At 55.7% G+C, this 12,496-nt stretch overlaps 1 protein-coding gene and 1 long non-coding RNA gene across 3 annotated transcripts; one reads left to right on the plus strand and one right to left on the minus strand.

The window, feature by feature from the left end:
- The first annotated feature begins 111 nt into the window (after nucleotides 1-111).
- RASAL3 (RAS protein activator like 3) lies at nucleotides 112-10,994 on the plus strand. Of its 2 annotated transcripts, none has more exons than XM_019737086.2 (18): nucleotides 112-749; nucleotides 879-1,231; nucleotides 3,010-3,137; nucleotides 3,269-3,347; nucleotides 3,458-3,519; nucleotides 3,897-3,967; nucleotides 4,587-4,713; nucleotides 4,814-4,912; nucleotides 5,362-5,904; nucleotides 6,293-6,437; nucleotides 6,686-6,830; nucleotides 7,649-7,885; nucleotides 7,974-8,175; nucleotides 8,282-8,400; nucleotides 9,124-9,514; nucleotides 9,784-9,941; nucleotides 10,500-10,563; nucleotides 10,669-10,994. In XM_019737086.2, exons 2-18 carry the CDS (start codon nucleotides 892-894, stop codon nucleotides 10,810-10,812), a joined length of 3,054 nt encoding a protein of 1,017 aa, XP_019592645.2. In that variant the 5' UTR covers nucleotides 112-749; nucleotides 879-891; the 3' UTR covers nucleotides 10,813-10,994. The 2 variants fall into 2 exon arrangements, with proteins under 2 accessions (XP_019592645.2, XP_074194130.1); XM_074338029.1 differs by having other exon boundaries at nucleotides 9,784-9,929.
- On the minus strand, nucleotides 1,188-5,480 carry LOC141572695 (uncharacterized). The gene is made up of 3 exons (XR_012498073.1): nucleotides 5,347-5,480; nucleotides 1,402-1,455; nucleotides 1,188-1,311 (listed from the first exon to the last, which is right to left on the minus strand). It is a non-coding gene; the product is annotated as an uncharacterized LOC141572695 (long non-coding RNA).
- Nucleotides 10,995-12,496: the final 1,502 nt, after the last annotated feature.

Consider the following 12,496-nt stretch of genomic DNA (forward strand, 5'->3'; position numbering starts at 1 on the left):
TTTCACCTCAATTTAAAAAAAAAACACAAAAAAACCATAACCATGCTCCCCCACCCACTAGCCCCCACCAAAGGAAATTGACATCTTGATTTGTTGCACATAGTTTTACCTGTTTGGAACTATATAAATGGAACCAGACCATATGTATAGTCTTCATTGTTGGGGTTTTGTTTGTTTGTTTGTTTTTGCTCAGCATTGTTTGTGATTCATCCCAGTTCAATCATTGAGTAATTTGTTCATTCTCATTGCTACATGGTATTCCACTATAGCAAGAGATCACAATTTATCCATTCTACAGTATATAGACAATTGGGTTGTTGCCAGTTTAGGGCTATTATGAATAGCGCCAGTGGGCACATCTATTGGATGAGCTGCTGGGTCAGAGGAGAAGTGTACAGTCAATGTTCGTCAATCAGGCCAAACAGTTTTCCAACTTGGGAGAATTGGTCTACACTCAGACCAGCAGTGGATGAGAGTTCCAGAGGCTCCAGCACTTTGGCAACGTGTACCTATTTTGCAGATAAGGCAACTGAGGCTCAGAGAGGCGCATGTGCTGCCTCCTGGTCAGTGAGAGATTCTGGGTCCTGCTCTGTCACCTCCTCTCCTCCCGCATCCTGCCCCCACTGTGCCCTGCTGCCTGGCTGTGGGGTGGGGTGGGACAAACAGGGTCACGTGGAGTAGCGTTCAGCAGGAAGAAGCCAGGCAGGGTACAGACGGCTGCTGATTCTGGGGCTGGTGAGGAAATCAAGGTAAGGGAGAGAGTGCTTGTGGCCCACAAGGGGGTTTCCTGGGGGCAAGGCTGAGAGTCAGGAGGGGGCCAAGCTGAGGGCAGCATGTGGGCAGACACTGGGCAAAACTGTCACCCTCTCGTCCCCTAGGAGAATCCCCACCATGGACCCACCATCAACAAGCGAGGCCTCCCAAGCCCAGCCTGCAGCCCCATCCCCACTAGCCTCCTACCGCTGGCACACAGGGAGCAGTGGGGAGAAGAGGACTGGAGGGTCCCACTGGGGCCGCCTTGCGGGCTGGGGGAGGGCACTGAGCCACCAGGAACCCATGGTCAGCAGCCAGCCGGCCCAGCTGGCCCGGCCGGCCCGGCGCTCGCTGTTCCGCCGGGTCTTCTCTGCGCCCCCCAAGGAGTCACGCACAAGCCACCTCCGAATATCCAAGACTCTCTGGGGGAGGCATAAAAGCCCATCGCTGGAGCCAGAGTCGGAGCCAGAGGCTTCAGGTACATGGTTCCCCCATCCGGAGCTTGGGCTGGGCTGGGAGGCCGGATGCTGGGTTTTGTGTGCCTCCGGAGCATCAGCTCTATACAGACACAGGAAGTTGTGGGGAGTGCAAAAGCCCAACAGGAAGTGTCTGGGGCCCAGCTGCCCTCTTCCCTCTTTCCCCGCTTACCAGGGCCTGGGGGTGTGGAGTGTGGCCAGGGACCTGTAGGAAAGGGGGTCCAGCCTGTGGAAAGGACAGGGAATAGACTAACTTTAATGCTGTCCAGATGCCAAATGGCTCCTGGGCCCAGTGGATCTCTTCTCATATCCAATGGCCCAGGCTCATCCTCTCCTGCCTGGCTATACACCTCAGCTGCCTTCTGCTCTCCTGCCCTCCAGCTTCCATGTCTTAGTTTCTTCACTACCTTGGGTCTTAGTTTCCCTATCAGTTAAATGGCAATCATTATCCTACCTTAAAGGGTATATGATTTCATTCATTCATTCATTCATTCATTCATTCATTCATTCATTTGCTCATTCATTCAAGCAGAGGTCTTTTGAGCATTTAGTATGTTCCACGACCTGATCTAGACACTGAGGACACAGCAGTGAACTAAATAGATGTCACTACCTGGCCCATGAGGCTCACAGTATAGTGAACATGACAGACAGTTAACAAGTAAACAAGAAAAGGACAGATGGGGCTAAGTGTCACAAAGAGGGATCTAGAAGAGTATCTTGAGGATTGGAACTCATGAATGAAGAGCTAGCCCAGGGCCCAGCGTATTTTAAGCGGTCCATTAACGCGAGTGGGTATTATTGTTTCTTTCCCTAGTGGTAAAACAATAGGGCAGACAGCTAATCTGGGATGGTTGGTTCAGCCAACAATTCTCACCGTTTGTATTCCCATTTTGCAAAGTCATCTCTTCAACCCTGTCTAGGGTATTAGGTATTGCCCACTCCACAGGATCCAAGAGCTCTCTCTGATAAGCAGACTGATCCTCTCCCGCCCAAATACCTCCCAGGGCTCCCCACTACCCCAGGATAAAACCCCCTCTAACTGGCACCCAAGGTCCTGCACCAATTCTTCCTGGATCTTCCCCTTCAGCTTCTGAGCTCCCAAACCGTTTTGTGCTTCCCTTTATTTCCCCGGCCCTTGTCATCTCCCAGCCTTTGATCAAGCTGTTCCTGCCATCATTTCCTCCATCTCTGTCAAAATCCAACCTGCTGTTCAAGTACCAGCACAAACTTACTCTCACTGGGAAGTCTTCCCTGGTCCACTGCACTACCACCTCCCCTTACCCTGACCTTTTTCTGTTCCTTTCTCAAACTTTGAATACATTCCACCTCAGATTAGTTATTTATGCAAGGAACCAAGGTTGCTGTCTTGTTGTTTAACCACTTGGGCCTACCTACTGTCTTGGTTAACAGAAGAATGCTTGGGTCTGAAGCCCAGCTCAACCACTCACAAGCTGTGCAAACATGGGCAAGTGACACAACCTCTCTGGTTTCCACTTTCCTCTTTGGTAAATGGGGGTTATAATAGCCCTTTGAATGGATTTGGAGGATTAAATGAGAGGAGTGTGGAGCAGTAAACACAGTACAGAGTACATAGTAGGTGGGCTGTGTCCACTACCCATGGTTGGTAGAGACAAGGCCCTGGCGTGGCTGCTTCGGGGGGGGAGGGAAGAAGAGGAAGCACTTTGGAGGGAACGCCCAGTGAGCCTTGGTTAATGGAAAGGGTGGTCTGAGCGACAGGAAGGACTCCCAGGTGCTCAGCACCTCCTCCTCTACCCAGAGCCTAAGCCAGAGCTGGAGACCCCTACACCACAGATCCCCGAGGCCCCCACACCTGATGTGCCCGTCTGGAACATTGGGGCTTTCACCCTACTTGATGGGAGGCTGGTGCTTCTCGGTGGTGAGGAGGTGAGAGGGGGCCCATGGGCAAGGGGAGGGAAGAAGGGGATGGGAGAGGGAATAATAGAAAGGTGTCTGCCTCTCCCTCGGTCTGCCTGCCTGCCTCCCCTTTCTGACTACCCACTCCTGTGGGGGAACAGGGTCCTCATCAGTCCCGGATGGGGAGTGCTAGCTCCGAGAGCAGCATCCAGGTGACCATGGGGAACCTCAGGGATCCAGGTAAGTAAGTGTGAGAGGTGGGAAAGGGTGGGACATCTGGGAGCCTGTCAAGGTGGGGCAGAATCCAAGATGATCCCATCCCCCAACCTTCCACCCCTGACCACCCACAGATCGGATCCCTGGAAAGACTGATCCAGAGGCTGCTGGCCCCAACCAGGTCCACAATGTTCGGGTGAGGCATCCAGTGGGGGGTGGAGGGGACAGCAGAGATTCTCAGACCCTCAGAAGTGAAAGGGGACTCTTACTGGGTGATCCTGGGCAAGTCACTGAAACTCTCTGGGCCTCAGTGTCTCTATCTGTCAAATGGAGCCAATGAGAGAATCTCTCTCTCTCTCTCTGGGCTGTTTGTGAGAAATCAATAGAAAACATGGGGGAAGCATATGATTGGTGCTTTAGAAAGGGGAGCTATTGGTTGCTTTTATTATTCCTACTAATACAGCCTGAGCTTGTGGTACCCCAAGACCAGCAGATCTTCCAGGACACCCTGGGGGGAAAGGAGCTGAAGAGGGAGCATAGGGTTCTGCCCAGCTGATCTACCCCTCCCTACAGGGGTTGCTCAAACGGCTGAAAGAAAAGAAAAAAGCCAGGTCGGAGCTGGGAGCCAATGCCTCTCGAGATGGGTAAGGGTCTCTGAGGGACCAGAGGGGCTGGGATTCAATATTGCCCCTTCCCCCACCCCCTGCCTATCATTGACTTTCACCAAATATTCCCTGTGGCCCCCTCTGTGTTCTGCCCCATGTTGGGCCATGCTGGGGCCACTGAAAGACCATAACATGGTGCCAGTCCTCCATGGAAGCGTGGGAGCAGAGTCTGACACAATAAGCCTAAAACCGAAGCTATGTCAACACCCTGGTCTGGGAATGTCAGGGAAGGTACCCTTGAGCTGAGATCTGAAGGATGGATGGAATTTAACTAGGTCCAGAAGTGTAGGGAAAGCATTCCAGGCAGAGGGAATAGCATGCACAAAGGCTAAGAGGCTGGAAGACACAAAAACAAGGCCAGTATGACTGGAGTTCAGACAGGTAGGGATTAAGTGAAGGGAAGTGAGGTCAAAAGGTGACAAAGGATATACTATGCAAGGTCATGCAGACCACCACGAGGAGTTTGGCTGAGCCTAAAAGGGATGGGTTCAAGTTCAGTTTAGGTTCAAGTCCATCCTGACTTCCCTCCACCCTTCAGGCTGTAGGGGATGGTAGGGGGAGGAGGGAGAACGAAGCTTGTTCCTCGCCCCCTCCCCAGACCCCCCAGTGCTCTGGGCTCTCGGGAATCGCTGGCCACACTCTCAGAGCTGGACCTGGGCTCCGAGAGAGATGTGCGGGTATGGCCACTGCATCCCAGCCTCCTGGAGGAGCCCCACTGCTTCCAGGTAAATGCAGGCAACTCTTCACTCTTCACATCACCTCGACCCTTTGGCTTTGGCTCTACACTTGGTCTCAACCACCCTTTGGGATCCCCCTTCCCAACAGGTAACTTGGGCAGGCGGGAGCTGCTGCTTCTCCTGTCGCTCGGCCGCTGAGAGAGATCGCTGGATCGAGGACCTTCGTCGCCACTTCCAACCCAGCCAAGTCAGTACCGCGGAAAGTCAGGGACATAGAGGCTCCGCCCACAGCCCGCCCCACGTCCCTTCACCAATCCAACTCCCCGCCCACTCCATCGTCCCACCGCCTTGACCCTTCTGTGCTCACAAATGTACAACCACTTCTAGACCCTCCCCTTCTAGTACCAGCCCCTTGCACACGACCCTGTCCCTTCTATTCAATCCGGGCCCTATCTGCAACCCAAAGCCCCGCCTACCAGGCAGTAGTCAAGTCCCCAGCCAGCGCGCTACCCTGCTAAGCTCTGTAGCTCCGATCTATCCAAGAGATCCCAGAACAGCTAGAGGGCTTCCGCATGGCCACTTTGGAATCCCCGCTGCCCCACCGTCTTCCCCTAAGGGCCCAGCTCGGGCACTGCGTTTCACCGCTGGTGCTCACCATCGAGCACCTATGCCTCTCCCTACCATTCTGGTCCGCAGGACAACGTGGAGCGGGAAGAGACGTGGCTGAGCGTGTGGGTGCACGAGGCGAAGGGGCTGCCCCGGGCGGCCGTGGGGGCGCCAGGAGTGCGCGCGGAACTGTGGCTGGACGGCTCGCTGTTGGCGCGCACTGCGCCCCGAACTGGCCCAGACCCGCTCTTCTGGGCGGAACGCTTCCACTTCGAGGCGCTGCCGCCCGCGCGTCGCGTGTCGTTGCGGCTGCGCGGAGCGGGCCCGGGGGGCGCAGCGCTCGGCCGCGCTACACTGGCGCTGGAAGAGCTGGGCGCCCCCCGCGCGCCCGCCGCCGGCCTGGAGCGCTGGTTTCCGCTGCTTGGGGCGCCAGCCCGCGCGGCGCTGCGGGCTCGAATCCGGGCGCGGCGCCTGCGCGTGCTGCCGTCCGAGCGCTACAAGGAGCTGGCCGAGTTCCTCACTTTCCACTACGCGCGCCTCTGCGGGGCGCTGGAGCCCGCTCTGTCCGCGCAGTCCAAGGAGGAGCTGGCAGCTGCCATGGTGCGCGTGCTGCGGGCCACAGGCCGGGCGCAGGTGCGGCTCTGCGACGGAGCGGACCTGGGTGACCAGAGGCTGACCGACAGCGCGCTTTGGGGTGGGAGTGGGGGGGCAGAACCAAGTGGCATCTACGAAAGATGGGGCACCTGGCGGGGCAGGGCAACTGGAGGGTCACGGCCTGAGCTTCAGCTAGAGGGGCGGGGCCTGAGCTGAGCCTCCGCGCTCAAAGGTTTAAGATTCTCCGGTGAGAGCTGGAGGTCCCCGCGTGTTAGGTTGTTAGGTGCCCTAGCAGTCAGTGAGGGCCGGGCCAGAGTTGTCGCTATGAAAGGAGGGGCCTGTGACCAGGTGGGAGGGACCCGCCAAGCGCAGGGATTGCCCCTGGCTCAATCTGCGCTTCGTGCAACGTAACCTCCGCTATGCCCAGGCACTGGTGACAGACCTGGGCACCGCGGAGCTGGCACGCAGTGGAGGCCGTGAAGCGCTGCTGTTCCGGGAAAACACATTGGCCACCAAAGCCATCGATGAGTACATGAAGCTGGTGGCACAGGACTACCTCCAAGAGACGCTCGGTGAGGAACGGGGTCTGTCAGAGCTTGCTGGGCGGGCTAGGGGACCCCAGGGGAGATCTGAAAGTCCCTAGGTAACATGGATTCTGGTACTGGGTGGTGCCTTCGAGGTGCTGGGATGCTGGATGGAAATGGAGGACTCCCAAGATGTTAGGTGCCTCCGGAGTAAGTTGGAGATAGGGTTGGAGGCTGGGTGTGGTGGGTCCTAGTGGTCATGGACCTGGCCCCTGTCTGGCTGTGCTGGACTGCAGGGCAGGTCGTGCGGCGTCTCTGTGCCTCCACTGAGGACTATGAAGTGGACCCCAGCAAGTGCCCGGCCTCAGAGCTGCCCCTGCACCAAGCCAGACTGCAAAACAGCTGCGAGGAGGTCTTCCAGAACATCATCAACTCCTATGAGTAAGAGTCAGGGCTCCAGCACCTGAGCCTGCCACTGCCTCTCAGCCACTGTGCTAGTTGCCAGATAAAATACAGGGTGCCCAATATTTGGAATCTACATATACTAAAAAATTATTCAATTTTTTATCTGAAATTCAAGTTTAACTGCTAGTTGAAGTTTTACTTGCTAAAATTAGCAACCCATTCCTAATGTCATGCCACCTAACCCCAAGTAACCTGGGATCCAATTCCTTGTCTTCTAACCACAGGTGACCCCATACCCTAATTGCATGCTACCTGACCCCAGTTAACATAGGACCTCAATCCTATGACCTCTGATTCCAGGTGATGCCATGCCCTCAATCCTATGACCCCTGGCCTTAAGTGACCCTGTACCTCAAATCCCATGCAACTGATCACAGGAAACCTGGGATTCCAATTCAATAATCTCTGACCTTAGGTTAACATATATGCCTAATCCCATATCACCTGGGAAAACAATACCATGATTTCTGAACCTAGGTGAACCCATAACCCCAAGCCTATTCTATTTCATATCATGTACTCTGTGTGGCACCCCAGTCTCATGTCCAGTTATAGTTAGATCCCAAGCTCATGGCCTCTGTCCCTAAGTGAACCTGTACCCCCAACGCCAAGATTACTGACTCCAGAGCGCACCACAATAATAACACCATAAACCCTGGCCCCAAGCATCATTACCCCTGATGTCTGCAATCTTGAAACCCAGAGTGCAGGTGACTCCTGATCCCTGACCTGAGGACTTTGATCATCCATACCCATCCCCTCCCTCTCTCTGACCATTGGCTCTTCTTCCCCAGCTGGTTTCCGGCGGAGTTAGGCACTGTGTTCTCAGGCTGGCGGGAAGCATGTAAGGCACGTGGCTCTGATGCACTGGGCCCCCGCCTGGTGTGTGCCTCTCTCTTTCTGCGGCTCCTGTGTCCTGCCATCCTGGCACCCAGCCTCTTTGGCCTGGCACCAGAGCACCCAGCCCCTGGCCCAGCCCGCGCCCTCACACTGATCGCCAAGGTCATCCAGAACCTCGCTAACTGTGCACCGTAGGTGCTGGGAGGCTGGAGGGCCCTGGTGGGGTCCATGGGGGTGGCAGATGCCTGACCTGACCCACCCATTCGGATCCTGACTCAGGTTTGGTGAGAAGGAGGCCTATATGGACTTCATGAATGGCTTCCTGGAGGATCATGGACCTGCCATGCAACACTTCCTGGACCAAGTGGCCATGGTGGATGTGGACGCAGCACCCAGTAGTTACCAGGGCAGCAGTGACCTGGCCCTCCAGCTGGCGGTACTGCATGCCCAACTCTGTACCATCTTTGCTGAACTTGACCAGGTGTGACCTGAGCCCAGAGCCCAGGACATGGGGTAGGGAGGCAAGAAGGCAGGGACCCTCTGGCCCCTGAGAGCTTGCTCAACATCCTCCATGCATGCCTCACCAGGTAACCCGTGACAGCCTGGAACCGCTGCCCACCATTCTGCAGGCCATAGAGGAGGGCCGGCCTGTACCTGTGTCTGTGCCAATGCGTCTCCCACCACCCCCAGCCCAGGTCCACTCCAGGTAACTTGCCGGCCTCCAGTCTGGTCCAGTTCTGATGAGTGGGAACAGGGGCAAAGGCAAGCACAGGGTCAGATGGGGGTCAGAGGTGAAGGCAGGATCATGTCAGAGGTTAGGGATAGGGTCACATTGGGGTCGGGGTCAGAAAGTGTATTGGATGGAGGTCCCAAGCTGGAGACAGGTTCATCCAAGGGGTCAGGGAGAGGCTGACAGTATCGTCAGAGGACAGGCACAGGATCAGATTGAACTCTAGGTGAGAACTGGTCATTGCAGAGGTCAGGGACAGGTCACATCTGGGGCCAGAGAGAAAGTGACGTTATGGTCAGCAATGAAGGTCAGGTTTCAGTGAGAGGCTGTGGATGGCGTCAAATCAGGGGTCAGATTGGGATCAGATGTTAAGATACATCACCAAGGGTCAGAGACAGGTTCATACTGTAAGCAGAGGTCAGGGTCAGATGGGGTTAAGGGTATGAGCAGAGTCATCTTTGCAGTCAGAGTTCAGTGACAAGGCTACAGAGGAGTCAAAGGTTAGAATGGGGCCATGTCAAGAGTCATAGGACAGTATTGCTAGAAGTCCAGGACAGGGTCAGAGGTCCAAATGTGATGTCATCAGAGACAAGGTCACATAGAAGTAAAAAGATTATGTGGGATCATTGCGGTCAGAGGTAGGGATGGGGTCAGCTCAGGGGCCAGTCAAGTGTCTGAGCTCCTCCATCCCACCCCCAGCTTTTTCGCAGGGGAAAAGCCCGGCTTTCTGCCTCCTCGAGACCTCCCCAAGCACACCCCTCTCATCTCCAAGAGCCAGTCCCTGCGCAGCGTTCGCGGTGCAGGCAGTTGGATCCTGCAGAGGCCAGAGGAGGAGAGGCCCCTACGGCTGCCCCGGCTGGTGCAGCGCACGCAGAGCGTACCAGCTGGCCGCCCCGCTCGCCGCCGCCCATCTGTAGGGCCTCGACCGCGACCCAAAAGCTCCCTACGGACCGGCCCCGCGCCGCACGGCCGACCCTGGACCAGGGCCTCAGCCTCGCTGCCTCGGAAGCCATCAGTACCCTGGCAACGCCAGCTTGACCAGCCGCAGGACACAGACCAGGCGCTGGGTACACACCGACCGGTCGGGAAGGTGAGGTCCAGCCCAGGTCCTCACACAGGGGAGAGATGACACTGGAGGCCAGGCAGGTCTGGGTTCAAATGTGAGCCCCCAGCGCTGTGTGACCCCGGGCCTACCTCAACCCTCTCTGAGCCTCAGTTTCCTCCTCTCTACAAGAGAGCGCTATTCCACAAGAGACAAGGCTGTGGGGAGGCAGAGAGCAAGGGACAGGGAGGTCAGGGTCTTGGTGAGAAGGGGCAGGACGGCGGTGGGTCAGGTTACAGTTGCTCCCTCCCCTACAGCTGGCAGTACTGCAAGGCGAGGTGGCCGCTTTGCGCAAGGAACAGAAGGTGCTGTCTGGCATCGTGGAGTCGCTGAGCACCCAAAACCGGGCCTTGATGGAGCAGCAGCAGCAGCTTCGCTGCCAGCTGGAGGAATTGAACTCCAGGTTCGGTGGAGGGTGAGCCTGCTCTCTCCATTAGCTCCGCCCCCAGGTGGACCCGTTATACGTAATCGGATAGCCCGGGACCCACTTTCCTTCAGGCCCTGCCTCTCAATCAACCAGTCCCACTCAAATCCCGCCTGGTATGGCCACACCTCCTAGGCCAGCCCCGCCCAACCCACCTGTCTAGGAGGCGCCTTTTGGTCAGCTTCGCCAGCCCCTAGGTAAACCCGCCGCAGGTCCCGGGCGGGTCCTCTCGTTAGGCGTCATCCCTCAATCAGCCCCTTCCAAACAGGGTAGTCCAGGCCCTCAGTGTGGGCACGCCCCCATCCCGGTCAAGACCCTAACGAGGATGGGCCAAGCCCCGCCTCCAAGGGTTGGTTGGTCCTCTCATCCCAGGCATTCCAGGCTCTCTGGTTCAGCCCCTTCTTCAAGTTTACTTAGGCCCCTCCCTCCTTCTGGACAGACCCTGCCTTCACCCCAAGCCCGGTAGCCTGAATACCTGTCTCTCCAATCAGGGGTTGGAGGGCAGTTCCCCAGTCTCTGAGCCTCCCTCTTTGCCCCTGATCTCCACAGGACCTCGCAACTCGATCCAGAGCGCGACCCTCCAAGCAGTGAGGCCCACAGGCTAAAAAGTCTGGTGAGACCCCCTGCGCAAGCCCTGGGGCAGATCTGGGCGGTGAGGGAATGAGAGTTGGGATGCAACCCTTCCCTGGGTCCCAGCCCACTGCTGCTGTTTCCCCAGGAGCGCCGACTGGCTGAGATGGAGAGTTCTCATGCCCAGCTGAGGGATGCCATACTGAGCCTGCAGCTCCTTCCAGGGATGCCGGTGTCCCGGAGCCAGCCCCTGCCCCTCAAAGCACCCTCTGTCAACGGAGACACCACCTGAGCTGCCTACTCCGCCCCTACGTGGTCTGGGAGTAAAGAGATAGCCATATTAGGGGCCCATTTGATCCCTGCCTCAGCCCTATATGGCCTTCAGTGGGGAGTGGAGCTGTAGGTGCCAAGCATTCTGGCACTGTGAGGTTACCCAGTAAAATCTTGATTTCAGTAAAATCAATGGTTTCTTTGCCCCTAAGTGTTGCCAATCAGAAAGCACCCCCTATTCAGCTCTCCCAAATTCTCCCCTAATTGGAGTCTAATGTAGTGGGTGATGTAAAGAGATTCTCACCAGCTGTGTAACCTCAGGCCTTCACTCTCTCAGAACCTCAATGTCCATTTCTGTAAATTGGATCTAAAGTTCTTTACACAGTAGAAGACCCTTAGTTCAAAGTATTCAAAAAAAAGGTATTCATTCACAATTGTTAGGACCAGCACCTGCTTCTCAATGAAGCCCAGATTTCACCTCCACCAACCCTCAGGCCCCAGATGACAGCATCTTCCAGAGTCCCTAAATCCCACACCACCTCACTCATGGCAGGGAGGGCATGGGTCTAGGTTAACATTGCCGGATGTTTGCACTAGTAGGTGAATAGTTAAGTAGTAGGTGGTTAGCTGGGATGGATATGTCTGCCCAGGCCTGGATCGTAGTAGGAAATAAGTATTTGAATTGAGCATGTGGTTATATATATATTATATGAACATTTATTGAGGTGACATGAGAATCTTGAGCTGAACAGTGAGGAAACAGTAATGAACCAGACAGACAAGATTCCTGTCCTTGTGGAACTTACACTCTAGTGGAGGAGACAATCAAGTAAACATGCAATTGATGGATGGATATTTGGGTAGCTGGGTGGAAGGTTCTGTAGGGGAGGGTGGGTATTTGCTTGGTTGCATGGATAAGTAGGTATTTACTTGGGTGGTGGATGGATGGACAGGTAGACGGGACACAGATAGTTGAATTGAGTGGATGTTCAGATGGGTTGATAGGTGTGGGGATTTGGGAGGGTGGTCAGCTGGCTGACGGGATCAGATGTTGGTTGAGTGGTGGACGGATGAGTAGGTAAATGGGAGGTGAATGGGTAGTTTGGGTATTTGGATGGATGGATGAATGGATAGGTGGTTGGAAGAGTGGATGAACAGGTGGTTAGTTGATTGGATGGGTGTGTGGATGAATGGGTAGGGAGATGAATGGGTGGTTGGACATATGGATGGTTGGTAGCTGGGAGAAGGCAGCAGGCCTATTATGTGTGCATGATGGGGTAGTCCTGGAGGCTATGATCCTGGATTGGATGGAGAAGGGGGGCTTAGCGTTGGGGACCTAGGGCAGGCTCTAGGGGCATGAAGGTGCTGAAGTCCAGTGTGGATAACGAGGAAGGAAGGAGTGAGCTTGTGGTTGGAAAGAAGCTAGTTGGGGACAGAAGGCTAAGGCTTGGCTGAGTGGAGTCCTCAATGACCTATGAGTGACCCATAGAACTTCTCTGCCCCCTCTCCACTCTTCTGGTACTATTAGTGACATAGCATTAGAAGAACCAGTGGGGTGATGAGGTACCATCAGGGGCAGCAGGACAAGAGTATTGTCGTGGTAATAGAGCCTCTCCCTGGATTCTCAGGCCGCGTGGGCCCTTTAAGAGTGACCAGCCGAGCCACTCCCAACATGGCGCGGGCCTGCTGGCCGACCCCCCACCCCC

This window comes from Rhinolophus sinicus, linkage group LG07 (assembly GCF_036562045.2).
Source record: "Rhinolophus sinicus isolate RSC01 linkage group LG07, ASM3656204v1, whole genome shotgun sequence".
NCBI lineage: Eukaryota > Metazoa > Chordata > Mammalia > Chiroptera > Rhinolophidae > Rhinolophus > Rhinolophus sinicus.

Excerpts from the sequence above, each read along its gene's own strand:
- RASAL3 (XM_019737086.2), top strand. The coding sequence starts at position 892 with ATGGACCCACCATCAACAAGCGAGGCCTCCCAAGCCCAGCCTGCAGCC. Across the intron at positions 3,520-3,896 it reads ACCAGGTCCACAATGTTCGG|GGGTTGCTCAAACGGCTGAA; the intron begins GTGAGGCATCCA and ends CCCTCCCTACAG. Across the intron at positions 6,831-7,648 it reads AACATCATCAACTCCTATGA|CTGGTTTCCGGCGGAGTTAG; the intron begins GTAAGAGTCAGG and ends CTTCTTCCCCAG.